Source organism: Stenella coeruleoalba, assembly GCF_951394435.1.
Source record: "Stenella coeruleoalba genome assembly, chromosome: 8".
NCBI classification, from domain to species: domain Eukaryota; kingdom Metazoa; phylum Chordata; class Mammalia; order Artiodactyla; family Delphinidae; genus Stenella; species Stenella coeruleoalba.
The window spans coordinates 78,720,472-78,747,101 of record NC_137154.1 but is presented as its reverse complement, the minus strand read 5'-3'; the positions used below and the strand labels follow the sequence as shown (position 1 = coordinate 78,747,101).

The 26,630-nt window shown below is 36.2% G+C and overlaps 1 protein-coding gene across 7 annotated transcripts in view; it reads right to left on the bottom strand.

The window, feature by feature from the left end:
* Nucleotides 1-26,630, bottom strand: part of DYNC2H1 (dynein cytoplasmic 2 heavy chain 1) — a 376,702-nt gene that overhangs the window by 328,959 nt on the left and 21,113 nt on the right. For all 7 annotated transcript variants that reach the window (XR_013829425.1, XM_079929106.1, XM_079929107.1 and 4 more), the window contains exons 12-20: nt 25,389-25,584; nt 14,750-14,845; nt 10,494-10,646; nt 9,567-9,665; nt 8,372-8,511; nt 8,067-8,295; nt 7,057-7,184; nt 3,245-3,360; nt 146-273 (exon numbers count right to left, since the gene is read on the bottom strand). Coding sequence is in view for 6 of the 7 variants with exons in the window: in XM_079929106.1 (XP_079785232.1) it covers nt 146-273; nt 3,245-3,360; nt 7,057-7,184; nt 8,067-8,295; nt 8,372-8,511; nt 9,567-9,665; nt 10,494-10,646; nt 14,750-14,845; nt 25,389-25,584 (1,285 nt within the window). In the remaining variant the exon portion in view is untranslated. The remainder of the gene's footprint in view (nt 1-145; nt 274-3,244; nt 3,361-7,056; nt 7,185-8,066; nt 8,296-8,371; nt 8,512-9,566; nt 9,666-10,493; nt 10,647-14,749; nt 14,846-25,388; nt 25,585-26,630) is intronic.

Sequence of the window (26,630 nt, the reverse complement as noted above, 5' to 3'; positions counted from 1 at the left end):
AGTCATGAACTGATCAATTGGACTAGATTTTATAGACTTCCTTATAATGCAATTATATGATATTTCTAAATAGTCACATAAAATTACCTAATTTAATCATCCCCAGTACAGTAAAAGAATAAATAAATTGCTTTGTGATTCTCACCTCTGGCTTCCGTTCTTGTAGCTTACTATATTGTAAATTTGCATTACCTATCTCTTCCACAGATTGCGGCATAATTGTTAAGACTGCCATAGCTTCAGTAACGAATGTATCAATTTCATGTAAATGAGCTGAAATAGGTAACATTGAAATATAAGAAAAATTATTATTATCATGAAAAATATTTAATTACATAATTTCTAAATCAAGGAATGTTAGAAGTAATCACTATATGAAATACATTAAATCCTAAGTAGTCATTTGCTTTCATAAAGCAAAATTCAAAATGTAGAATAAGCAAAGAAATTTCTTCTCATGAAACTGTAATTGTTTTACATGACACTTAAAATTTTTGAGAAGAAATTTAAAATGTACTCACTCAGTAAATTTTACTCAAAATTGGTAACTTTTTCAGTCTTTTAAATAATATGCTAAAACACCACAGCTTAAAGGAAAAAGGAAACACTGATATTTTGGAAAATAGTACAGGCATACCTCATTTTATTGTGCTTCACTTTATTGTGCTTTGCAGATTTTGCATTTTTTACATATTGAAGGTTTGTGGCAACTCTGCATGGAGCAAGTTTATCAGTGGCATTTTTCCAACAGCATTTACTTGCTTCATGTCTCTGTGTCACGTCTTGGTAATTCCCCCAATATTTCAAACTTTTTCATTATTAATTACATTTGTTATGGTGATCTGTGATCAGTGATCTTTGATGTTACTGTTGTAATTGTTTTGGGGCACCATGAACCACACCCACATAAAACAGTGAACTTAACTGACAAATGTTGTATATATTCCGGCTGTTTCACCTCTCTATTCCCTCAGACACAAAAATATTGAAATTGGGCCAATTAATAAGGCTACAATGGCCCCTGAGTATTCAAGTGAAAGAAAGAGTGACACATCTCTCACTTTAAACCAAAAGCTAGAAATGATTAAGCTTAGTGAGGAAGGCATGTCTAATGATGAGATAGGCCAAAAACTAGGCCTCTTGCACCAAACAGTTAGCCAAGGAAAAGTTCTTAAGGGAAATTAATATGCTGTTCTCCAGTGAACACAAATGGTAAGAAAGCGAAACAGGATTACTGTTTATATGGAGAAAGTTTTAGTGATCTGAATAGAAGATCAAACCAGCTACAACAGCCCCTTAAGCCACAGCATAATCCAGAGCAAGGCCCCAACTCTCTTCAATTCTGTAAAGACTGAGAGAGGTGAGGAAGCTGCAGAAGAAAAGTTTGAAGCTAACAGAGGTTGGTTCATGAGATTTAAAGAAAGAAGCCATCTCCGCAACATAAAAAGTATAAGATGAAGCAGCATGTGCTGATACACAAACTGCAGCAAGTTATCCAGATGATCTAGCTAAGATAGTTAATGAAAGCTGCTCCACTAAACAACAGATTTTCAATGGAGATGAAGAAGCCTTCTATTAGAAGAAGATACCATCGAGGACTTTCACAGCTAGAGAGAAGTCAATGCCTGGATTCAAAGATTCAAAAGATAGGCTGACTCTCTTGTTAGAGGCTAATGCAGCTGGTAACTTAAGTTGATGCCAATGCTCATCTGCCATTCAAAAAAATCACAGCACCTTTAAGAATTATGTTGAATCTATTCTGCCTGTGCTCCAGAAATGGAACAACAAAGATTGATGACAGCACATCTGTTTACAATATGGTTTACTGAATATTTTAAGCTCACTGCTGAGAGCTACTGCTCAGAAAAAAAAGATTCAAAATACAACTGCTCATTGACAATGCACCTGGTCATCCAAGTGCTCTGATGGAGATGTACAAGATACATGTTGTTTTCATGCCTGCTAACACAACATCCATCCTGCTGCCCATAGATCAATAAGTAATTTCAACATTCAAGTCTTATTATTTAAGAAATACATTTTATAAGGCTATAGCTGCAACTGAGAGTGATTTATCTGATGCATCTGGGCAAAATAAATTGAAAATCTTCTGGAAGGGATTCACCATTCCAGATGCAGTTAAGAGCATTCGTGATTCATGGAAAGAGGTCAAAATATAAATGTTAACAGGAGTTTGGAAGAAGTTGATTCCAACCCTCATGGATGACTTTGAGGGATTCAAGACTTCAGTGGAGGAAGTAACTAAAGATAAGATAAAAATAGCAAGAGAACCAGAATTAGAGGTGGAGCTTAAAGATGTGAATGAATTCCTGCAATCTCATGATAAAACTTTCACAAATGAGGCATTGCTTCTTATGGATAAGCAAAGAAAGTGGTTACTTGTAATTTTGAGAATCTAGTCCTGGTGAAGATGCTGTGAAGATTGTTGAAATGATAACAAAGGATTTAGAATACTGAATGAACTTAGTTAATGAAGCAGCAGCAGGGTTTGAGGAGGCTGACTCCAATTTTGAAAGAAGTATTACTGTGGGTAAAATGCTATCAAACAGCATTGCACGCTACAGAGAAAGGAAGAGTCAATCGATGCAGCACACTTCAGAGTTGTCTTATTTTAAGAAACTGCCACGGCCACCCCACCCTTCAGCAACCACCTCCCTGATCAGTCAGCAGCCATCAACGTCAAGGCAAGACCCTCCACCAGCAAAAAGATTGTGACTCACTGAAGGCTCAGGTGATGGTTAGCATTTTTTAGCAATAAAGCATTTTTTAACTAAGGTATGTAAATTGTTTATTCAGACATAATGCTTACTGCATCCTTAACAGACTACAGTATATGTAAACATAACTTTTATATGCACTGGGAGACCAAAAGATTCCCACGGCTCTCTTTATCACAATATTCTTTATTGCGGTGGTCTGGAACTAAACCCACAATATCTCCAAGTTATGCCTGTAGTCATTTGAAGAGATAAGGATAAATACATTATACCAGAATTACCTCCTTTCTCAGTAGCATATGAAACAAACTGATACTAGCTCACACTGCAAATAATAAAAAATGCCTTCAATTTTTAGACCTCTCAGGAGTTGAATATGGAGTTTCCTACTTTATTAAAACTACTTTAAGCATATTTTACTTCATATTATTTTCTAGATTATCTTTTATTTTAATCATCATTGAGATTCATATTTCATAACTATAAAAATGTAAAAGTGTCTTTACCCTGAATGGACTTCTTCAAAGAAAGAACAAGCACGTCAAATAACTTCTGGATGAGATCATCAATCACAGTCTTCACAGGGTTACAATTAATATTTAAACAATCTACCTTGACAGTACTGAAAAATGCCAAAGGACATATTCTGACATGAAAAAGACTAATCACAAGAAAAGAGTCTCATTATAATATGAGTTTGTGTAATACATTTTACAATATCATCCAAACATATTATTGTGATCTTTAAGCACATTTAGATTTCATTTAGCAAAAATGAACACATACTAATACTAACACATACTAATACTAACACATACTAATATGAAGTTTTTCATTAAACAATGATTTTGTTATAATTCTACAGTTTTTAATAATCCAATGTATCAGTTTAAAAAAAAGCAGCACATTATGAATTTACTAAAGTATCAACATGAATATATTTAAATTTTTACATGCTTTACTTGTCACAGTATGTAACATACTTATTTAAAGATTTATAAAATAAATTATTATCCTGTAGTCAAAGTACAAGCAATAATGATAGGGAAAATAAAACAAACATAGAAAGTGAATATAGATTATAAAGACACTAAAGCAATAAAACATACCATTTTCTACCTATCTAATTCACAAGAATGCAATGAATTGTTAATTCATATCTTCAATCATGTGGGCAAATAGAGAACTCTCAGAACTGTTGGTCAGAGTATAAAACAATACAACTTTTGCAAGGGCAATTTACCTATATCAAATTTTAAAATAGGTATATTCTTTTATCTTAGTAACTTCACTTTTAGAACTTATCCTAAGGAGATTTTCAGGGCAGACTCCAAGATTTACATACAGGTATCTTCTTCAAAGTATTAATTATAATAGTGAAAAAATAGAAGTAAACTAAATACCAGAGTGGCTAAATAAATTATTATATATCTATACAATTTAAAGTCATATTTTTGAGGACCAGATAATGACATGGTGAAATACTAATGATTAGTGTTAAATAAATAGCAGGATACAGTATGATCCAAATTTTGTAAGCAGATGTACTAATATGTCCAAAACATCAAATATTAACAGCAATTGTCATTATGCCTTTTTATATTTTAAAAAATTTATAAAACAAATGTACTATTTTAACAATCAGAAAAAAGGCATATATTTTTAAGAACATTAATTCTTTGCATGGTACTCTGAATGCAAATTATAATGTTCTAAACAAACAGAAGTTGAACCAGAATCATTCATCTGAGTAAACCTCATATTTATCTTAAATTATATAAAGTAAAAAAAGTCTGGAAATTTTGGTCTAAAAAATTATTTAGAAAGACTCTTTTTAAAACATAGAACCAGGTGATATTCTTAGAAAGCAAGTTATAAGCGTTAAAGTTTCATTATAAAAATACAATTTTCTCTTAAAGTTTTATTTATTCTCAATCACCCACTAACTGGAGAGGTTTAAATTCCAGTTCTTAACCACCAAAACCTAAGAGTCAATTTGTCTTATACATGAAGTTATTTGATTTTTGAAATCCTGACACAAAATGTCTAAATTTCTAACATTTGATATATGAAAATAGATGATTTTGGTAAACCTAAAAACATTATACCATATTTTACTAATGAATTAATACATAAAGTGATATGATTACAGCAGAGTTGTACACACTGAATCTTGTGGACAAGACTAATGTTCACCTTTCAATTGAAAATATTGTTAATGTGCAATTGAGGCTCCATTCAGCCATAGACAGAATGGGATGGACATAGATGACCTACCCAAAAAGTATATCCTTACTGTAGTATCTGAAGTACATCCTCAGGATATGGATTTTCTAATCTTACAGCATATTTCCCAAAAGTACCCATAAAATAATTATCTGTGTGTATATATATGTGTGTATTAGCTTAGATGAATACATGTTAACTTATAAGCAAGAAACAGAAAAATGAAATATGGCATGTAGGACAGGCATTCTTTTTGTTTTGTTTAGCTTTGGTAGGGAAGTATAAATAGAAACCCCGTCTATAGAAAAGGACAAACAAATAGCAGTAGCAGCAGTAGAGGTCTTGGGCAGTCAGGTAACAGCATAAAGTCAAACAAAAATGGGCTCAAATAGAGTATCCAACAGAGAAATCTCATGTTCAAACATTACAAAAACACTGACTTTTCCTTACTTCAAAGTAACATTAATGGCACTATCATTATCCTAGTCATCCAAGTTCAAACCTTCAAGCCATTTGTCTCTTCTCTATTCCTCATCCCTCATCTTCCTTCAAAAGTAAGACCCCTTAATACCTCATAATATTTCCTCCTCCACATTTTGAATACCAACAACTTGATTCAATTAATTATTACTGGGTTTCTGGATGAAGACAGATGAACCTCTCTTCCTCCAGGATCTCTTGATTCCACCATACAACTCTATTTCCAGATTAACATTCCTAATGTATAGCTTTGGTACTAACACGCTTCTGTTTAGAAACCTTCAACAACTAATCATTCTAACACGAATAACATCCAAATTCCCTGTTTTAGAATGTAAGACTCTCCCAAATCTGTACTTTATCTACTCCTTTCCAGAAATATCTCCTCTAGTCCCTAATAAAACATTAACCCTAATCAAATTCTCAATTAACCAACTTCTGTTTTCAGTATATAAATCCCTCTCCTGAAAGACTCTGCTTTAACCTCCAATTCTCATTTCTACCCATCAAAATCCTAGTTCAACTATTTCTATCTTAATGAAGCTTTCCCTGATTTTGCCACAAATGGATGGGATATCATCCTGTAAATCTCCATAGCCTTTAGTCCAGTCTCTAATATGGAATATAGATTATTCTATCTAGTATTAATAACAATTAATAACAACTAGCATTTATTGAGAACTTAACCTCTACCATTAATTTACATGCAAATTACTCATTTAATCGGCAAAACACTGAGATAAATAATATAGTTGTAATTGCTTTAAAGCTGAGGAAATGGAGGTTCACAGGGTTGAAATGACTGTCAAACTCATGCAGCTAGTAAGAGCCATCTACCTCCAGAGCCCACTCTCTCAACGCCTGCGTGTACTTGACTTAATCATCAAACATACTTGTCTTATTGCACTACGAGAGAGCAAGCAAATTCATCTCAGGAACTCTGTCTTCATCTTTCTACTCCCACAGGACAAGGTTTTGCATATTGTAAATGAGCACCAAATAGTTATTGAAAGAAAGAACAAATGGATTAATAAAAGTGATATTATACTTTATAGGTAATATATACACAATTAAACAAGGCCCTTCCTTCCTTCCCAGGGCTTATTGCATAGAATGGTTTCAGTGATCGGAATTCCAGACAGTGAAGGGGATATTCTGGGTTATGAAATGCCCCTCAGAAGGTCTCCTCCACATTTAGGGCAATACCCAGAGGCAGCACTATCTTGTGTGCCTCCCAGGGCATTTTGAAAGGGGGCAGAGCCATACAAAATTGGAGTTAAATGTCCTCCAGTATGCTCTCAGTAGTAGATTCTTACCATTCTTAGACTGTGCCCGTGCACATCAAATATTAGATCCTCACACCAGATCTGGAAAGAAGCCTCTTCCCCCAGTCTGTCCTATCCAACTAGGTCTCAGCCAGCCGAACCTCTAGAAGAGGTTTTCTTAGTCTCAGCAATTCTCTACTCAGATGATTCTCAAGTGTCATAGCTGAGCTCTAGAGGAGGTAAGACCGATGACTGGACTTCAGTACCACTAAATGAAGAGTACCCATACTATCCCATGGCAAGAACTGCTATGATACATAAGTACTACTTTAACTTCTGTATCATACCTTGGAAGTCGTTCTACTTCTTTCCCTTTTATTTTCAGTGCTTTAAAATTTTTCTCCCAATCATGTACTGTAGAAAGATGCTTTTCCACTAGAGCTTCCATATCAACTTGCCCAATTACAATCCATTCCTGTATAAATGGAAAACATATTATTAAAAAAATAGAATAAGTTACCATTTAAAAGATTAGAGTCCAACTATTAAAAACAATAAAAAGGGGCAAATGTGAGGTTTCAAATAAATTTCAGTTTAAGTATATAAATGTAATCATTATCACATAGCCTAAAGAATGAACAGGAAAAAAAAACAATACATAAAAATATACTGATCATAAAACTTTTTTGAAGAGACTGCAAAAAACTTTTCTTTAGATTCTCAAGTTTGATGTGTCAAAGACAGAATCACTTCTGCAAAGCCAAGAGCTACTATAGGCAACAAATCCGAAAGTATCCAGATTCAATTAATTCCAGAAAAATAAAATGCAGAAGAAGCACTGCAGCGGCAGTTAAGAAACTTGATGAATTCTCAGTCATATGCCTCAGGATCAATCAAACGAGCAATAAATGCAATAGGGGTTTATCTCTGGAGAGTTAGTATGATGCACCTTAACAAAAGTAAGAAATTAAATCATCTCAATTTCATTAACGTTGAGGGCTTCCCTCCATGGATTGCTCTCAATCCAAAGAATAAAGAAAAGGATATATTTTCCTGAAAGGAATTAAAAATGACACAACAGAGTCACGTCAAATTCCAAGTTGATACAACATTCAAAAAAAGAAAAGAAAGAGAAACTAGCTTCTCAATCTTCAAAAAGAGAGAAAAAAAATTTAGGGTAACATTTTTCTCATCTATAGCATAAACCTAGATTGTATATGAATTCTAAACTTTGGCTCTCTGGCTTGCATATTTTTACTTTATGCCACACAAGATAATTTGTTGATTTGTACATTTAATACTAATTCAATCAATCAGATGAATATTACAGTAGGACAGAAAATTACATGTTCCATACCTTATGTTGATGTAAAACAGCTGACAATCTCCTAAATAGATCTTCTGCTTTGCTGAAAATAGTCAGAAATCCACTTGCATTTCTATCAATCATAATAGAAAAAATAGATTCATCTCCTGCCTCACCCACTCCCTTAAACTGATTAGGAATGCCGATGAATCTCTTCATTTCTCTATAATATTTAGCCCGAATTTCTTCAAAAGGAGGCTTGAATTGTAATCGTCCTTGTCTGAAAGCAAATAAATAACTTTAACATATAAATTATTGGAAAAGTATAGATTGAAAATTAGTTTAAAAAATCTTACTTGTATGTTAAGTCTATATTTATTTCTGGCAGATTCTCATTAAGTGCTTCTAAGCCCATCTGATACTGATGTTCCAGAGCTTTGTACAGTTGATGATTCCAGTGCTGTTTCCACGCATGCATGTCACTTGCTTGGAATCCCTAATATGTTATATTCACATTTTTTATTTAATAATTAGGTGGTAGAATGGGTTTTCATTTAATGCTTTCATATCACATTTGGTAAAATTATAAGCAAAAAAACCCTCATCTTAAATATCTTAAAACATGTAATTCCTTAATTGCTACTTGTATATATAAAGTCAAATATGAAAATCTCTAATCTTCGTGCTTATAAATAGTACACAAAAAGATCAGAAAAATTTTAAAAATCAAGTTAATAGTAAATGCATTTTACATATGGATTTTATTTTATGATCCTATTAAAACAACAACAATAACAGGAACAATAGTTTATTTTGTAAATTTCTTAGTCCTTTTTCAAAAATTCCCATCAACTATAACTCTTCTATTCCCTTCACTCCCTAAATAATCCATTGCACATTTAAAAACATGATACATTTAAAACAAAAGAATGCACAGTATAGTTTACATACTTTTTTTGCTTCCATATAACCATAAACATATCAATTCTAATACTTTCATTTTTATTTTTTTCTTGAAGTTCTAAGAGCTGAAAAATATATGTAAATGTTTAAGATACTTACCTCATATTCCACTAAGATCCCTTTATCACCTACTAGGTAGACTCTGTGCAAACTACTTTTGTACAGATCATCTCATATCAAAATGCATGTGGAACTGACATTTTACCCAAAAAAAAGAAAAAATTCTGAAACAGAGTTATTTCAGTCATTAGGCTTCTGCCTAAACTTAACTTTGTCACAACAGACGTAACAATCACCGAAAAGAAAACTAACAAATGATAGATATTTTAGCACCATGTCAGAGAAACTATTTACAAAGTCTAAATTGAGGGATCTGGAATTCCGTAAGACAAACAGAAACATATTTTTAAATGTAAATGCATTGCTAATTTATGGTCTTTATATATAATTCAGTCAAATTCTAAATTTATGAGGAATTCATTAGTAAAGATTTACAGATAACCTTTATGAACTTTTCATCAATTCATATATTCACATTCTGAAAAGGTCATATTACAAAGTGTAGACACAAAGTAAAACACACTTTACCTGTGCTTCTACACTTGCTAAGCCAGTTCTTAATTCTTGTAATCCATCTTTCCACCGCTGTTGCTGCCGAAGTAAATCAATGTCCATAAGAACTACCACCTATTAAAAATTAGAACATAATAATTTCAGTAGAAAACCTTGACAGGTACCACCTTACCCAAGTGATAAAGGTTAACTCAACCTATAATAAGACATATCAATACCTAATCAATGTACTGAGAAAGGCAAAATATCACTTCTGTGGTATTCCTACCAAAATTGTATAATCTCAATCTAAAATGAGAAAGCATCATATAAAACCAAATCAAGAGACATTACAGGGGCTTCCGTGGTGGCACAGTGGTTGAGAGTCCGCCTGCCGATGCAGGGGACACGGGTTCGTGCCCCGGTCCGGGAAGATCCCACATGCCGCGGAGCGGCTGGGCCAGTGAGCTATGGCCGCTGAGCCTGCGCTTCCAGAGCCTGTGCTCCGCAACGGGAGAGGCCACAACAGTGAGAGGCCTGCGTACCACAAAAAAAAAAAAAAAAAAAAAAAAAAAGACATTACAAAATAACTGACCAGTACTCATCAAAAGTATCAAGGTCATGAAAAACAAGGTAAGACTGAGGAGTAGGAGACTACAGAGCCTCAACATTTAAATGCAAGGTGGGATCCTGGATTGGACACTCAAAAGGAAAAAGGACATCAGTGGAAAAAGTTATAAAATTCAAAACAGTTTATTTCCTAGTTTTGATAAATGTACTATGGTTACATAAGTTGATGACAATAGGGAAAGCTGGGTGAAGGGCAAGTGTGAACTCTTTAAACTATTTTTGCAACTTAAAGTCTCAAATTATTTCCAAATAGGAAGTTATTTAAAATTATAACCTAATTACTTTTTAAATAATACTATTCATAGCTTATTAAATTTTATAAATAAAATATACCTTTTCGCAAAATGTAATGTGCCATTTTCTCAGTCTTCTATTTTCAGTGGCAAGTCGTTCAGCAGCATTTTGGAGTTTTTGGATGTAGCCTTCTAATTCTTTAGGATTATTCCAAGTAATCTGTGACTTTCCCCCACTTCCTACTTTTGAATTCTAAGGTACAACAAATGACATTTAGTATTTAACACATTTCTTTTTTTGAAAAGATTCAATATTCTACATCATTAGTCCAATTATCCCTAATATTGACGTGCAATAAAAGAGCACACAATAGTTTTTTCCATTTTATAAATGATAAGGCATTCTGCCCAGAACTGAGTAGCCCCATTCCTTCCAAGTTCTCCCTCTTACAACTAAAATACCCTGGACATAACACAACAAACAAGCATAGGAATACTAAAAGATAGAAATAAGAAGGTGGACAGCCTAGAAACCTTGGGAATTGAGGAACAACACACCTGTGTTTCCTTAATGTCTCCCTTATATCCCAGACAGTATGCTGGAGAAGCCTCCAACCTGGAACCACCCCCAGGGACAGACAAAAAACCTCCAGAAGAAGCCTGTTCCCTCTGTCCACAGGACCAGAAAAACAGTGGCCTAATGACAGAAAACCTTTTTAGCAATACGCACCCTATTCCAACTTAACACCAATAGAAACCCACCCCCTTCTTCAGTTTCATTGGGACCAGGAAGTGAGCTGATCTTCCATCCCCTGCTTATGTCAGTGGGGCTTAACAGAGAGCTGAGCCTCTACCCCCATTACGCTGCAACAGAGCAGTGTGAATCAGCCCTCCACATCCTCCCAATCATGTCAACAGAGCTTAGAAGGGAGCTACGCTTACACTCTACTTGGAGGCAACAAGACACTGCCAATTGATGTCCCACTTTCATGGGAAGGTGTCAGTAGGGGAAAAAGGGTCACTAAACTTCAACTCCACTCATCTGAAAAGGAAGCAGTGCAAGTCAGTGTTCCATTGTTGTCAGGATAGTATCTGCAGAGCCCAGCAGAAATTTTAACATATACACTCACCCTGTCTTCAAGCTGTACCTCACTGTTTCAGAAAGAAACAACGCATCACTTAGAAAGGAATGCAAATTTGAATGGCAGTGGATTTCTCAGCTGAAACCATGAGGGCCAGGAGGAAGTGGAACAACATTTTAAAGTGCTAAAAGAAAACAACTGTTGGGCTTCCCTGGAGGCACAGTGGTTAAGAATCCACCTGCCAATGCAGGGGACCCGTGTTCGAGTCCTGGTCCGGGAAGATCCCACATGCCATGGAGCAACGAAGCCCATGCACCACAACTACTGACCCTGCACTCTAGAGCCCATGAGCCACAACTACTGAAGCCCATGAGCCTAGAGCCCATGCTCCACAACAAGAGAAGCCACCGCAATGAGAAGCTCACGCACCACAACAAAGAGCAGCCCCCACTCGCCGCAACTAGAAGAAAGCCCATGTGCAGCAAGGAAAACCCAATGCAGCCAAAAATAAATAAATAAAATAAAATAAATGAAACATTAAAAAAATAAAGTAACTTAGAAACAATTTCTCTAAAAAAAAAAAGAAAATAGACAACAACTGTCAACCATGAATTATATATCTGGTGAAACTATCCTTCAGGAATGAGGGAAAATAAAAACATTCTTAAACAAAAACTAAGAGAATCTGTCACTAGCAAACCTACTCTTAAAAGTATGGCTAAAGGAAGTTTTCTCAATAAGAAGGAAATGATTTTTTTAAAAAAGCGTGGAACTTTAGAAAGGAAAAAAGAACATTGGGATGTGGAAAACGTAAATAAAAAATAAACTATCCTTCTCATGAGTTTCTTAAATCGTATTTGATGATTGAAGCAAACCCCATCTGATGCAGTGTTTCATGTATGTAAAGGTTACTAAATATTTAAGACAAATATATAAAAATGAAGAGGATAAAGAGACCTAACTACAAGTGAGGTTTCTATACTTCACTTGAACTGGTATATATTAAGGCATAGCAAGTCTCTGGCATATTGTGACCCTCTATAAACAGGTGATGAATGAACGAAACTAAACAATTATAATAAATTCAATAAAATACTCTGTGAATCAGTTCAAAAAAAATTTACTGAATAATTACTACACACTACTTACTGTTGTATTACTAGTGTATAAAAATAAATAAATTAAGAGTTCCTGCTCTCCAATATAGAGAGTGGCCAGGGGAGTATTAAGAACTTTAGTGTTCCTTCTCCTCCTATCTTAGTTTTTGTCCCCTACTATGTCTCATTTAACATATGTTAAATATAATTATTTACTTCTCGCAACCCAATTTCTCAAAATAAGCTTCCTCTTTAGAAATATCAACAGATGTAATTTTGAATACATTTATTACAGAAGAAAGGGCTCTGAACACTCTGATTTAAAACATTATCTATTAGGTGAAAAAGTTTAAAAATAATAAAGTATTAACCCATTTTCAAAAAGTACACTTGTAAACATGCACAGAAAAAAAAGTTTAAAATGACATATACACTATTAAGAATGGCCAACTCTTAGTAGTACAATCATAAAACATTTGTTCTTCCTGTTTACCTATATTTTTGAAATTTTCCATCATAAACTCATATTGAGCTCTGGCAATAAGAAAAAAAATTTAATAACATCTATAATATGAATTATATAACTTCTAGTAAATTTTAAGCCTGAGAACTAGTGTGCATTAAAAAGTTATCTTAGCAGGTCTGACTGTTATCCCTTAAAAGGTCTGCTTAAAAGATTGGCCCTTAGCTGGCATCTGAGAACTTGGATTTTGGAAGAGTTCCCACCACTCTAATTTTTAAGAGTGGCTCACTGTACCTAAACAATATGGTTTATGCTGAACACTTGATTGTCTTCTGGGAATCTGGAATTTTGGTACATATTAAGGCAGAAGATACCTACATGACCAGTTCCCGATAAAAGCCTGGGCAATGATCTTTCCTAGTAAAGCAATATTTCACATGTGCTACTTCTTGCTGAAGAAATTAAGCATGCCCTGGGTGATTACACTGGGAAAGGACTCTTGAAAGCTTGCACCTGGTTTCCCCAGGATTTCACCCCATGTACCTTTTCCTTTGCTGACTTTGCTTTGCCTCCTCTCACTGTAATAAATCATAAGTAAATCATCTGTGAGTACAACTATACCCTGAGGCCTATGAGTCCTCCTAGTAAATCACAGAACCTGGGGGTGGTCTTGAGAACCATGACACAACTAGCTATCCACTTTAAATAAAAGAAGAATTAATGGGTATATCCCTCTTCTACTTATCTTTTAAAATATTTCATGTCTCTGAAGACTAAAAATGTTTATTTCAAAAAGTGAGCAGTCACATACTAACAGTTTAAAAACTAGTGTGGGTTTTCCTAATTTCATATGTGTGGATATTTAAATAAGCATAGATAAAGAGCAAATAAAACTTAAATTATAAAATCAGGAGATGATGGAAAAGCACTAAAGAGTCTTGTATATAAGGACCTCGCACTTCAGTGAATAAGTAAATATAATAGCATACAAGTTTGTATACAGTAAGTCCCCTACATACGAACGAGTTCCATTCCGAGAGCACATTCATAAGTCCAATTTGTTTGCAAATCCAAAAAAGTTAGCCTAGGTACCCAACTAACACAATCGGCTATATTGTACTGTACCGTAATACGCTTATAATACCTTTCACACAAATAATACATAAAACCAGACACAAAAAATTAAAAAAACGTTTTTAATCTTAGCAGTACAGTACCTTGAAAAGTACATTAGTACAGTACAACAGCTGGCATAAAGGGGCTGGCATCGAGTGATCAGGCAAGAAGAGTTACTGACTGGAGGAGGCAGAAGGGGTGGGAGATGGTAGAGCTGAAGGATCGTCAGCAACAGGAGCCGGAAGGCAAGCTGTAGTTTCACTCATGCCTGATGTTGATGGAACGCACGTTCACATCTCTGAAAGTTCGCAACTTGAAGGTTCATATGTAGGGGACTTACTGTACTACATATATATAAATATATATATATATAAATTCAATTGATCAAAATCAGCACCAAAATATGTGAAACATTATAACTGTTTAAATCTACAGTTGTAAAAAATGTTACTTGTTAAGACTGAAGGAAGTCACTGGGGAGCAAAATAAAGCCTTAGATCAATGGCTGTGTTAAGCTGAAGGGTATATGAAAAAACTAAGAAATAAGAAACACTTCACATGTAAAATCTAATTATAATAGCATAAAAAGTCCATTTACCTTAATTATCTGTTCAAACGCTAAGGCAGATTGTAACATCATTGGTCTCTGACTTTGAATCATTTGTTGATCGATAGAATTGTAAAAATGTGCCACCTACAAAGTAAAATTCCAATTAGGAATAATTAATAATAAATAGCAACTTAATTTTAAATTTTTCATTTTTAATTATTTGAATGGAAATATTAACTCTTCTCAATTATAAAATTTAGCAAAAAATTAGTTTTTCATCTCCAATAGAGCACTTACGCATGTATTAACATACAAAAGCAGCAAGTGTAAGTATGTGCTGAGTTCCTATAATCTGCCAAGTCATGTTCTGGTGGGTGATTAAACAAAGACTATAAAACCTAGTCCCTGGAATCAAGAAGTTCACAGCCTCATAGGGAACACAAAGGAAACCAGTAAAGCATGTTAAAGTGCTAAAAAAGTGAACTTATTCTTGCAACTCTAAGAACCTGTTCCTTCGTCAGTATATAACACAATGATTTACCCATTTCTCAGACCAAAAAAAACTTTTGAGTTGTCCTTAACGCTTCTCTCACATTCCACACGAGTAGAAGTCTATTGACTGTGCCTTCAAAACATATATTGAATTCAACCACTTCACCCACCTCCATCAATCCCACCCCAATTCAAGCACCCTCAACTCCTGGCAAGACCAGTGCAACGGTATCAGAACTGGTCTGTTTCCAACTGTGGCCCTATGGTCTATTCAAAGCATTCAGAGTATCCAGAATAGTCCTTTCTTAAACGTAAATAGTATCATACCTTTAACCTATTCAAAACTTTCAAATGACTCCCCAAAATATTTGAGAATAAAATGTAAAATCCTAAAATTCTTACCTGAAACCTTCCAATGGTTTCCCAACACACTTAAGAATGAAATCCAACTCTAAAATCCTTACCTTGGCACATTATACATAAACTGGCCTTTAGCCCCGCACAAACCCCTCCCTAATTGCACTGCAGTGAAATTGGCCTCCTTGCTGTTTACCTAACTCTAGAGTCTTCCCTAAGAAGCTCTGAAAGTCATTCATTCCCTCTGCCTGCAACAGTCTTCCTCCAGATATCTGCATGGTTCTTTCGCTCATTTTATGCCATGTCTCTTCTCAAATATTACATTTTCATTAAGGCCTCCCCTGGCCATTCTGTATAAAATAGCAGTATTTGTCACAGTCCTATTACTGTTTTCATTTTCTTCAAATATGTGCTTATCACTACCTAACACTGTATTATTCATGCATTTGCTATCTACGTCCTGTAATAGTGTCACTCAGTAAACGTCATTCATTGAATTAATCAATGAATCAAAAAATAGAGATACCTACAAGGTACCATGGTGGACAAAAGAGGACACTGCCAACTCTGTCAGGGAAAAAGGACAGGTTCAGGGAAGAAGATCAAGTGGACACCGTGGAGTGAGTTTAATTAAGGACTTTAAGAAGACTGTCTTAATTTTTATATCCCTAGCATGTCAAAAATTCTTGGCACAGAGCAGGTGCTTAAAAATGTTTCTTAACTAATTTTATAGCAAGTCACTTCTTTCCACTAGTATGCATAAAAATATACTTTATTTCGTGGGGAATAACCACTCTATTTGTTCTGTACCACAACAGTAGTCCCAGAAAAAGCCCAATCAGGAAAACTAGAAACAAAATAATACATAAAATTATAGCAATGTGGCCATACTGTTTTCTATCCAACATCCTACTTCATAGCCCCCACTCTAACTAAATGTGTGCTCATAAGTAAAGGTATACACAATACATTTTCCCAGTTGCTCTTCCAGGGGTAAATACAAATACTATATGATCATTCAAGCATCTTTTGAGCTTTTATTTTGTTAGACTAAATGCTTAGGATAGAGAAGTCAGCAAGCCTCTCTGCTTTGGAATATATAGTCCCTCTATCTGAAATGATCACTCACACTACCTTGTGCTCTTGAGAAAACATATGTATGCTCTTTCAAACTCACATTAAACATCATTCCTCTGTAAAGATTTATCTGATACTATCTCTACCCTACCCAGGAAAATAATTGAAAATTCCCACCTCTATGCTTTCACAGGACTTTCTGAACATCTATCTACAATATAGTATTCATTAAACACTGTATCTACTTGTTGACTATCTGTCATCACTATATGAATTGTAATGGAATAAATATGGGCTTTGGAGTCAGGGAGACTTGGTATTAAATCCTAACTTCATAACTTACTAGCTGTGTAGTACTGGGAAAACTATGTTACAAATCTGATCCCCAATTAGATCAGTGAAAAATGGGGGTGGGGGTAATTGAAATAACATAAATACAGTATCTACCAGAAGCCCTGATATTTAACGAGAACTCAATGTTTAGTTTGCTTTCTCCCACTAGACCAGTGGTTCTCAACCATGGCTGATTTGCACCCAAGGGGACATTTGGCAATGTCTGGAGATATTTTTGATTGTCAGGACTAGGTACGTGCTACTGGCCAGGGATGCTGCTAAACATCCTACAATGCACAGGACATCCCCCACAAAAAAGAAGTGGTCCAAAAGTACCAAGGCTGAGAAACCCTGTACCAGAGTGTGGCAGTAATATATTCAATTTTATATCCTCACTACACTGTGCCTAGCAGTACAAGTGCTCAAAGAATCTTTATTGGATGAAAGAATGAGAAACCAAATACTCACAAGATACTGTTCCTGCCCTCTGAGATCTATTAATCAAATGAGAGAAAAAATATAAAACTCCAATACTACATAAAAGTGTTCTAAGAGTGATTTTCACACTGCACACAAAATAAGGAACAATCAATTAAAAGAAGACGCAACAATTAAAGTGAGTTGGGAATTAAAGGATAACTTGGAGTTCTTCAATCAGAGGGAAGAGGTATCAGTGCATAATGACAAGTTCAGAGAGGAACCAAGTTTCATATTACTAAAGCACAGGGTGCAGCATGAGAGGGAAGGTATAGGGAGTGAAGACCACAATCAGTAAGGTCAGCTAGGGTATGATTAAGAAGGGTGTTGTATACATGCTAAGGAGAGAGACAATGAGGTAATAATAGTTGGTTCTGACTCACTCCAATACTGTTCAAGCCACCAGACTGCCTTGTGCCTGCCCTGGACTCTCCAGAAAGATCCAGCATATGCACCAGAAATACATCTACACGTGGAACAACTCCTACAGAACACCTACTGAACACTGGCAGAAGACCTCAGACCTCCCAAAAGGCAAGAAAGTCCCCATGTACCTGGGTAGGGCAAAAGAAAAAAGAATAAACAGAGACAAAAGGATAGGAACGGGACCTGCACCAGTGGGAGGGAGCTGTGAAGGAGGAAAGGTTTCCACACACTAGGAAGCCCCTTCGTGGGCGGAGACTGCGGGAGGCGGAGGGGTGAGCTTCGAGGCCACGGAGGAGAGCACAGCAACAGGGGTGCGGAAGGCAAAGCGGGGAGATTCCCGCACAGAGGATCGGTGCCGACCGGCACTCACCAGCCCGAGAGGCTTGTCTGCTCACCCGCCGGGGCGGGCGGGGCTGGGAGCTGAGGCTCGGGCTTCGGTCAGAGGCAGGGAGAGGACTGGCGTTGGTGGCATGAACACAGCCTGCAGGGGGTTAGTGCACCACGGCTAGCCAGAAGGGAGTCCGGGGAAAAGTCTGGACCTGCCAAAGAGGCAAGAGACTTTTTCTTCCCTCTTTGTTTCCCAGTGCGCGAGGAGAGGGGATTAAGAGCGCTACTTAAAGGAGCTCCAGAGACGGGCGCGAGCCGCAGCTAAAAGCGCGGACCCCAGAGAACAGGTCACTATCCACACCCCCCTTCCGGGGAGACTGTGCAGCCCGCCACTGCCAGGGTCCCGGGATCCAGGAACAACTTCCCTGGGAGAACGCACAGCGCACCTCAGGCTGGTGCAACCTTACGCCAGCCTCTGCCGCCACAGGCTTGCCCCGCACTCCTTACCGCTCCCTCCCACCCCCACCCCCGGCCTGAGTGAGCCAGAGTCCCCGAAGCAGCTGCTCCTTTAACCCTGTCCTGTCTGAGCTAAGAACAGACGCCCTCCTGCGACCTACACACAGAGGCGGGGCCAAATCCAAAGCTGAGCTCCGGGAGCTGTGAGAACAAAGAAGAGAAAGGGAAATCTCTCCCAGCAGCCTCAGAAGCAGCGGATTAAAGCTCCACAATCAACTTGATGTACCCTGCATCTGTGGAATACATGAATAGACAATGAATCATCCCAAATTAGGACGTGGACTTTGAGAGCAAGATTTATTTTTTCCCCTTTTCCTCTTTTTGTGAGTGTGTACGTGTATGCTTCTGTGTGAGATTTTGTCTGTATAGCTTTGATTCAACCATTTGTCCTAGGGTCCTATCCGTCCGTTTTTTTTTTCTTTAAAAAAATTTTTTTTCTTAATAATTATTTTTTATTCTAATAACTTTATTTTATTTTACCTTACTTTATTTTATTTTATCTTCTTTATTTCTTTCGTTCCTTCCTTCCCTCCCGCCTTCCTTCCTCCCTCCCTCCCTCCTTTCTTTCTTTCCTTTCTTTCGTTCTTTCTTTCTTTCTACTTTTTCTCCCTTTTATTCTGAGCCATGTGGATGAAAGGCTCTTGGTGCTACAGCCAGGAGTCAGTGCTGTTCCTCTGAGGTGGGAAAGCCAACTTCAGGACACTGGTCCACAAGAGACCTCCCAGCTCCACATAATATGAAACAGCGAAAATCTCCCAGAGATCTCCATCTCAACACCAGCACCCAGCTTCACTCAACGACCAGCAGGCTACAGTGCTGGACACCCTATGCCAAACAACTAGCAAGACAGGAACACAACCACACCCATTAGCAGAGAAGCTGCCTAAAATCATAAGTCCACAGACACCCCAAAACACACCAACAGACGTGGACTTTCCCACCAGAAAGACAAGATCCAGCCTCATCCACCAGAACACAGGCACTAGTCCCCTCCACCAGGAAGACTACACAACCCAGTGTGAACCAACTTTAGCCACTGGGGACAGACACCAAAAACAACGGGAACCACAAACCTGCAGGCTGCAAAAAGGAGACCCCAAACACAGTAAGATAAGCAAAATGAGAAGACAGAAAAACACACAGCAGATGAAGGAGCAAGATAAAAACCCACCAGACCTAACAAATGAGGAGGAAATTGGCAGTCTACCTGAAAAAGTAGTTCAGAATAAAGATAGTAAAGATGATCCAAAATCCTGGAAATAGAATAGACAAAATGCAAGAAACATTTAACAAGGACCTAGAAGAACTAGAGATGAAACAAGCAACGATGAACAACACAATAAATGAAATTAAAAATACTCTAGATGGGATCAATAGCAGAATAACTGATGCAGAAGAACGGATAAGTGACCTGGAAGATAAAATAGTGGAAATAACTACTGCAGAGCAGAATAAAGAAAAAAGAATGAAAAGAACTAAGGACAGTCTCAGAGACTTCTGGGACAACATTAAACGCACCAACATTCGAATTACAGGGGTTCCAGAAGAAGAAGAGAAAAAGAAAGGGACTGAGAAAATATTTGAAGAGATTATAGTTGAAAACTTCCCTAATATGGGAAAGAAAATAGTTAATCAAGTCCAGGAAGCAGAGAGTCCCATACAGGGTAAATCCAAGGAGAAACACGCCAAGACACATATTAATCAAACTGTCAAAAATTAAATACAAAGAAAACATATTAAAAGCAGCAAGGGAAAAACAACAAATAACACACAAGGGAATCCCCATAAGGTTAACAGCTGATTTTTCAGCAGAAACTCTGCAAGCCAGAAGGGACTGGCAGGACATATTTAAAGTGATGAATGAGAAAAACCTGCAACCAAGATTACTCTACCCAGCAAGGATCTCATTCAGATTTGATGGAAAAATTAAAACCTTACAGACAAGCAAAAGCTGAGAGAGTTCCGCACCACCAAACCAGCTTTACAACAAATGCTAAAGGAACTTCTCTAGGCAAGAAACACAAGAGAAGGAAAAGACCTACAATAACGAACCCAAAACAATTAAGAAAATGGGAATAGGAACATACATATCGATAATTACTTTAAATGTAAATGGACTAAATGCTCCCACCAAAAGATTGGCTGAAGGGAAACAAAAACAAGACCCACATATATGCTGTCTACAAGACACCCACTTCAGACCTAGAGACACATACAGACTGAAAGTGCGGGGATGGAAAAACATATTCCATGCAAATGGAAACCAAAAGAAAGCTGGAGTAGTAATTCTCATATCAAACAAAATAGACTTGAAAATAAAGACCATTAGAAGAGACAAAGAAGGACACTACATAATGATCAAGGGATCGATCCAAGAAGAAGATATAACAATTGTAAATATTTATGCACCCAACATAGGAGCACCTCAATACATAAGGCAAATACTAACAGCCATAAAAGGGGAAATCGACAGTAACACATTCATAGTAGGGGACTTTAACACCCCACTTTCACCAATGGAGAGATCATCCAAAATGAAAATAAATAAGGAAACACAAGCTTTAAATGATACATTAAACAAGATGGACTTAATTGATATTTATAGGACATTCCATCCAAAAACAACAGAATACACATTTTTCTCAAGTGCTCATGGAACATTCTCCAGGATAGACCATATCTTGGGACACAACTCAAGCCTTGGTAAATTTAAGAAAATTGAAATTGTATCAAGTATCGTTTCCGACCACAACGCTATGAGACCAGATATTAATTACAGGAAAAGATCTGTAAAAAATACAAACACATGGAGGTTAAACAATACACTACTTAATAACGAAGTGATCACTGAAGAAATCAAAGAGGAAATAAAAAGATACCTAGAAACAAATGACAATGGAGACATGACGACCCAAAACCTATGGGATACAGCAAAAGCAGTTCTAAAAGGGAAGTTTACAGCAATACAACCCTACCTTAAGAAACAGGAAACATCTCAAATAAATAACCTAACCTTGCACCTAAAGCAATTAGAGAAAGAAGAACAAAAAAAAACCCAAAGTTAGCAGAAGGAAAGAAATCATAAAGATCAGATCAGAAATAAATGAAAAAGAAATGAAGGAAACAACAGCAAAGATCAATAAAACTAAAAGTTGGTTCTTTGAGAAGATAAACAAAACAGATAAACCATTAGCCAGACTCATCAAGAAAAAAAGGGAGAAGACTCAAATCAATAGAATTAGAAATGCAAAAGGAGAAGTTTCAACTGACACTGCAGAAATACAAAACATCATGAGAGATTACTACAAGCAACTCTACGCCAATAAAGTGGACAACCTGGAAGAAATGGACAAATTCTTAGAAATGCACAACCTGCCAAGAGTGACTCAGGAAGAAATAGAAAATATGAACAGACCAATCACAAGCACTGAAATTGAAACTGTGATTAAAAATCTTCCAACAAACAAAAGCCTAGGACCAGACGGCTTCACAGGCGAATTCTATCAAACATTTAGAGAAGAGCTAACACCTATCCGTCTCAAACTCTTCCAAAATACAGCAGAGAGAGGAACAGTCCCAAACTCATTCTATGAGGCCACCATCACCCTGATACAAAAACCAGACAAGGATGTCACAAAGAGAGAAAATTACAGGTCAATATCACTGATGAACATAGATGCAAAAATCCTCAACAAAATACTAGCAAACAGAATCCAACAGCCCATTAAAAGGATCATACACCATGACCAAGTGGGGTTTATTCCAGGAATGTAAGGATTCTTCAATATTCTCAAATCAATCAACGTGATACACCATATTAACAAATTGAAGGAGAAAAACCATATGTTCATCTCAACAGATGCAGAGAAAGCTTTTGACAAAATTCAACACCCATTTATGATAAAAACCCTGCAGAAAGTAGGCATAGAGGGAACTTTCCTCAACATAATAAAGGCCATATATGACAAGCCCACAGCCAACATCATCGTCAATGGTGAAAAACTGAAAGCATTTCCACTAAGATCAGGAACAAGACAAGGTTGCCCACTCTCACCACTCTTACTGAACATAGTTTTGAAAGTTTTAGCCACAGCAATCAGTGAAAAAAAGGAAATGAATCCAAACCGGAAAATAAGAAGTAAAGTTGTCACTGTTTGCAGATGACATGATACTATACATAGAGAATCCTAAACATGCTACCAGAAAAGTACTAGAGCTAATCAATGAATTTGGTAAAGTAGCAGGATACAAAATTAATGCACAGAAATCTCTGGCATTCCTATACACTAATGATGAAAAATCTGAAAGTGAAATCAAGAAAACACTCCCATTTACCATTGCAACAAAAAGAATAAAATATCTAGGAATAAACCTACCTACGGAGACAAAAGACCTGTATGCAGAAAATTATAAAACACTGATGAAAGAAATTAAAGATGATACAAATAGATGGAGAGATATACCATGTTCTTGGATTAGAAGAATCAACATTGTGAAAATGACTCTACTACCCAAAGCAATCTACAGATTCAATGCAATCCCTATCAAATTACCAATGGTATTTTTCACAGAACTAGAACAAAAAATTTCACAATTTGTATGGAAACACAAAAGACCCCGAATAGCCAAAGCAATCTTGAGAACGAAACACGGGGCTGGAGGAATCAGGCTCCCTGACTTCAGACTATACTACAAAGCTACAGTAATCAAGACAGTATGTACTGGCACAGAAACAGAAAGATAGATCAATGGAACAGGATTGAAAGCACAGAGATAAACCCATGCACATATGGTCACCTTATCTTTGATAAAGGAGGCAGGAATGTACAGTGGAGAAAGGACAGCCTCTTCAATAAGTGGTGCTGGGAAAACTGGACAGGTACATGTAAAAGTTTGAGATTAGATCACTCCCTAACACCATACACAAAAATAAACTCAAAATGGATTAAAGACCTAAATGTAAGGCCAGAAACTATCAAACTCTTAGAGGAAAACATAGGCAGAACACTCTATGACATAAATCACAGCAATATCCTTTTTGACCCATCTCCTAGAGAAATGGAAATAAAAACAAAAATAAACAAATGGGACCGAATGAAACTTCAAAGCTTTTGCACAGCAAAGGAAACCATAAACAAGACCAAAAGACAACCCTCAGAATGGAGAAAATATTTGCAAATGAAGCAACTGACAAAGGATTAATCTCCAAAATTTACAAGCAGCTCATGCAGCTCAATAACAAAAAAACAAACAACCCAATTCAAAAATGGGCTGAAGACCTAAATAGACATTTCTCCAAAGAAGATATACAGACTGCCAACAAACATGAAAGAATGCTCAACATCATTAATCATTAGAGAAATGCAAATCAAAACTACAATGAGATATCATCTCACACCAGTCAGAATGGCCATCATCAAAAAATCTAGAAAGAATAAATGCTGGAGAGGGTGTGGAGAAAAGGGAACACTCTTGCACTGCTGGTGGGAATGTGTATTGGTACAGGCACTATGGAGAACAGTATGGAGGTTCCTTAAAAAACTACAAATAGAACTACCATATGACCCAGCAATCCCACTACTGGGCATATACCCTGAGAAAACCATAATTCAAAAAGAGTCATGTACCAAAATGTTCATTGTAGCTCTATTTACAATAGCCTGGAGGTGGAAACAACTTAAGTGTCCATCATCGGATGAATGGATAAAGAAGATGTGGCACATATATACAATGGAATATTACTCAGCCATAAAAAGAAACGAAATTGAGCTATTTGTAAAGAGGTGGATGGACCTAAAGTCTGTCATACAGAGCGAAGTAAGTCAGAAAGAGAAAGACAAATACCGTATGCTAACACATATATATGGAATTTTAGAAAAAAGAAAATGTCATGAAGAATCTAGGGGTAAGACAGGAATAAAGACACAGACCTACTAGAGAATGGACTTGAGGATATGGGGAGGGGGAAGGGTAAGCTGTGACAAAATGAGAGAGTGGCATGGACATATATACACTACCAAACGTAAAATAGGTAGCTAGTGGGAAGCAGCTGCATAGCACAGGCAGATCATCTCTGTGCTTTGTGACCACCTAGAGGGGTGGGATAGGGAGGGTGGGAGGGAGGGAGACGCAAGAGGGAAGAGATATGGGAGCATATGTATAACTGATTCACTTTGTTGTAAAGCAGAAACTAACACACCATTGTAAAGCAATTATACTCTAATAAAGATGTAAGAAAAGAAAAATGGTTTTAAACAGGTAAATGATTTGATGGCAGTGTGCTTCAGGTAGACCAAGGAAATGAACACAAACAAAGACCAGTCCATCAGCTCAGTAATTTTCTAAGAATATGCCCCTAGAAGGCAGACAGAGGCCCTTAATTAGAAAGCCCTTTAAGATCTAGTAACATAAAAGAAGAATAAAAGAGAAAATAATATTCTATTTTTCTAAATGACTTTAGAATGAAAAGCAGTAACAGTAATCCCTCAAATCAATAAAAGTCCCATATAGGGGATTACAAAGTAAATTTTGTAATGCAGTCATTTAGCAAACCGTAACTTCACAAGACTTAATTGTGCTATTCTAGTAGCCTAACAAAATCAAAAGCAGAAAGCAAAGCCCTTAAAATACTCTAATGTAATGAACTCAGAATAGCCATGTTTTCAAAAATATCATTTCTTACTTGTTTCAGAATAATTGCTTGCTTGCAGAATTTCTGTGCAATGTTTGCAACTTGCTGTATTTTTGCAGGAATAACAAAGCCAAGTGCAGAAAGCTGACGAACTTCTCTCTGAAGAATCACCAACCGATCTGAATAATGCACTTTTAATGATCCATCATTAGGATCCAACTCCATAATGTGACTATTAGCCTCAATACTACAATACAAAATAAATAACTTTTTAAATTTCATGTTCTCACTCTTTTGACGAAAAACATAATTTTATACTTACAGAGAAGTTGTAAAAACTATTAACTGAAAGTAAAAATAAGATTTTAATTATAGTTTTCAAGTTATATTTTTTTCACACAGTATTTCACAATTCAGACCTTGATAGCAAACTACAATATCCAAAATATACCATCATATCGATATTTCAACCAAGCAGCTTTTGAAGTCAGAAAAATCAATCTCTTAACCTTCAGCTAAGACTCAAAATAGACATCAAATCCATCATAAAGAGAAAAGGCTTTTATTCATTTTCTAAAAGGTATCTTAGATTTTTAGTCAGCCTACTTGGTTCTTTAATACTCCCATTAAAGGATCAATAATAAATAACATCAAAATACTAGGAGTAGAGATATTCAAATGTTTCATTCGTCTACTCTTCCTTTCACTATGTAAAGACTGTCTTTTCTTTGTGTTTCTTCTAAAAGCCACAATACCAAATTTTACATTGGGGCACTCAAGTCTCCATGGACTGTGAAAATGCTGTGGGAAATTAAAAGTATTATGTTTTCATGACCCTTCTTTCAAGATCATGTATATTATATAATGCTTTCTTTCAAATCACTTTCACAATTAGGAGAACTTGCAGGTTTTAGAAAGTAAGTTACTGAAAAGCAAAGAAGAAATCTATTCAGCCTACTTAATAATGCATAAAACAAAGCATAATAAAAAGCAGATACTTTAAAATGTCTTAAAATAATAATTTAGCCCAAACTGTCCTATAAGAACATAAAGCCTATCAGAAAATTGTAACAGTGACACTTTTTGCCTTTATTTGAAACCAATATTCACAATTAGTTTCTACATACCAGCATATCCTGAAATGTGTTCCAAAACACTCTTGATTCTATGCAACAATGATGGGTTTTACCCCAAAAAAAGTGAGAGTCAGAAGTTTCATCACCAAATGAGAAAAAAATAGGTTGAATAAAGTTAAACAGCTTTTTTGACTGCAGATCTCAGTCCTTTCGGTAC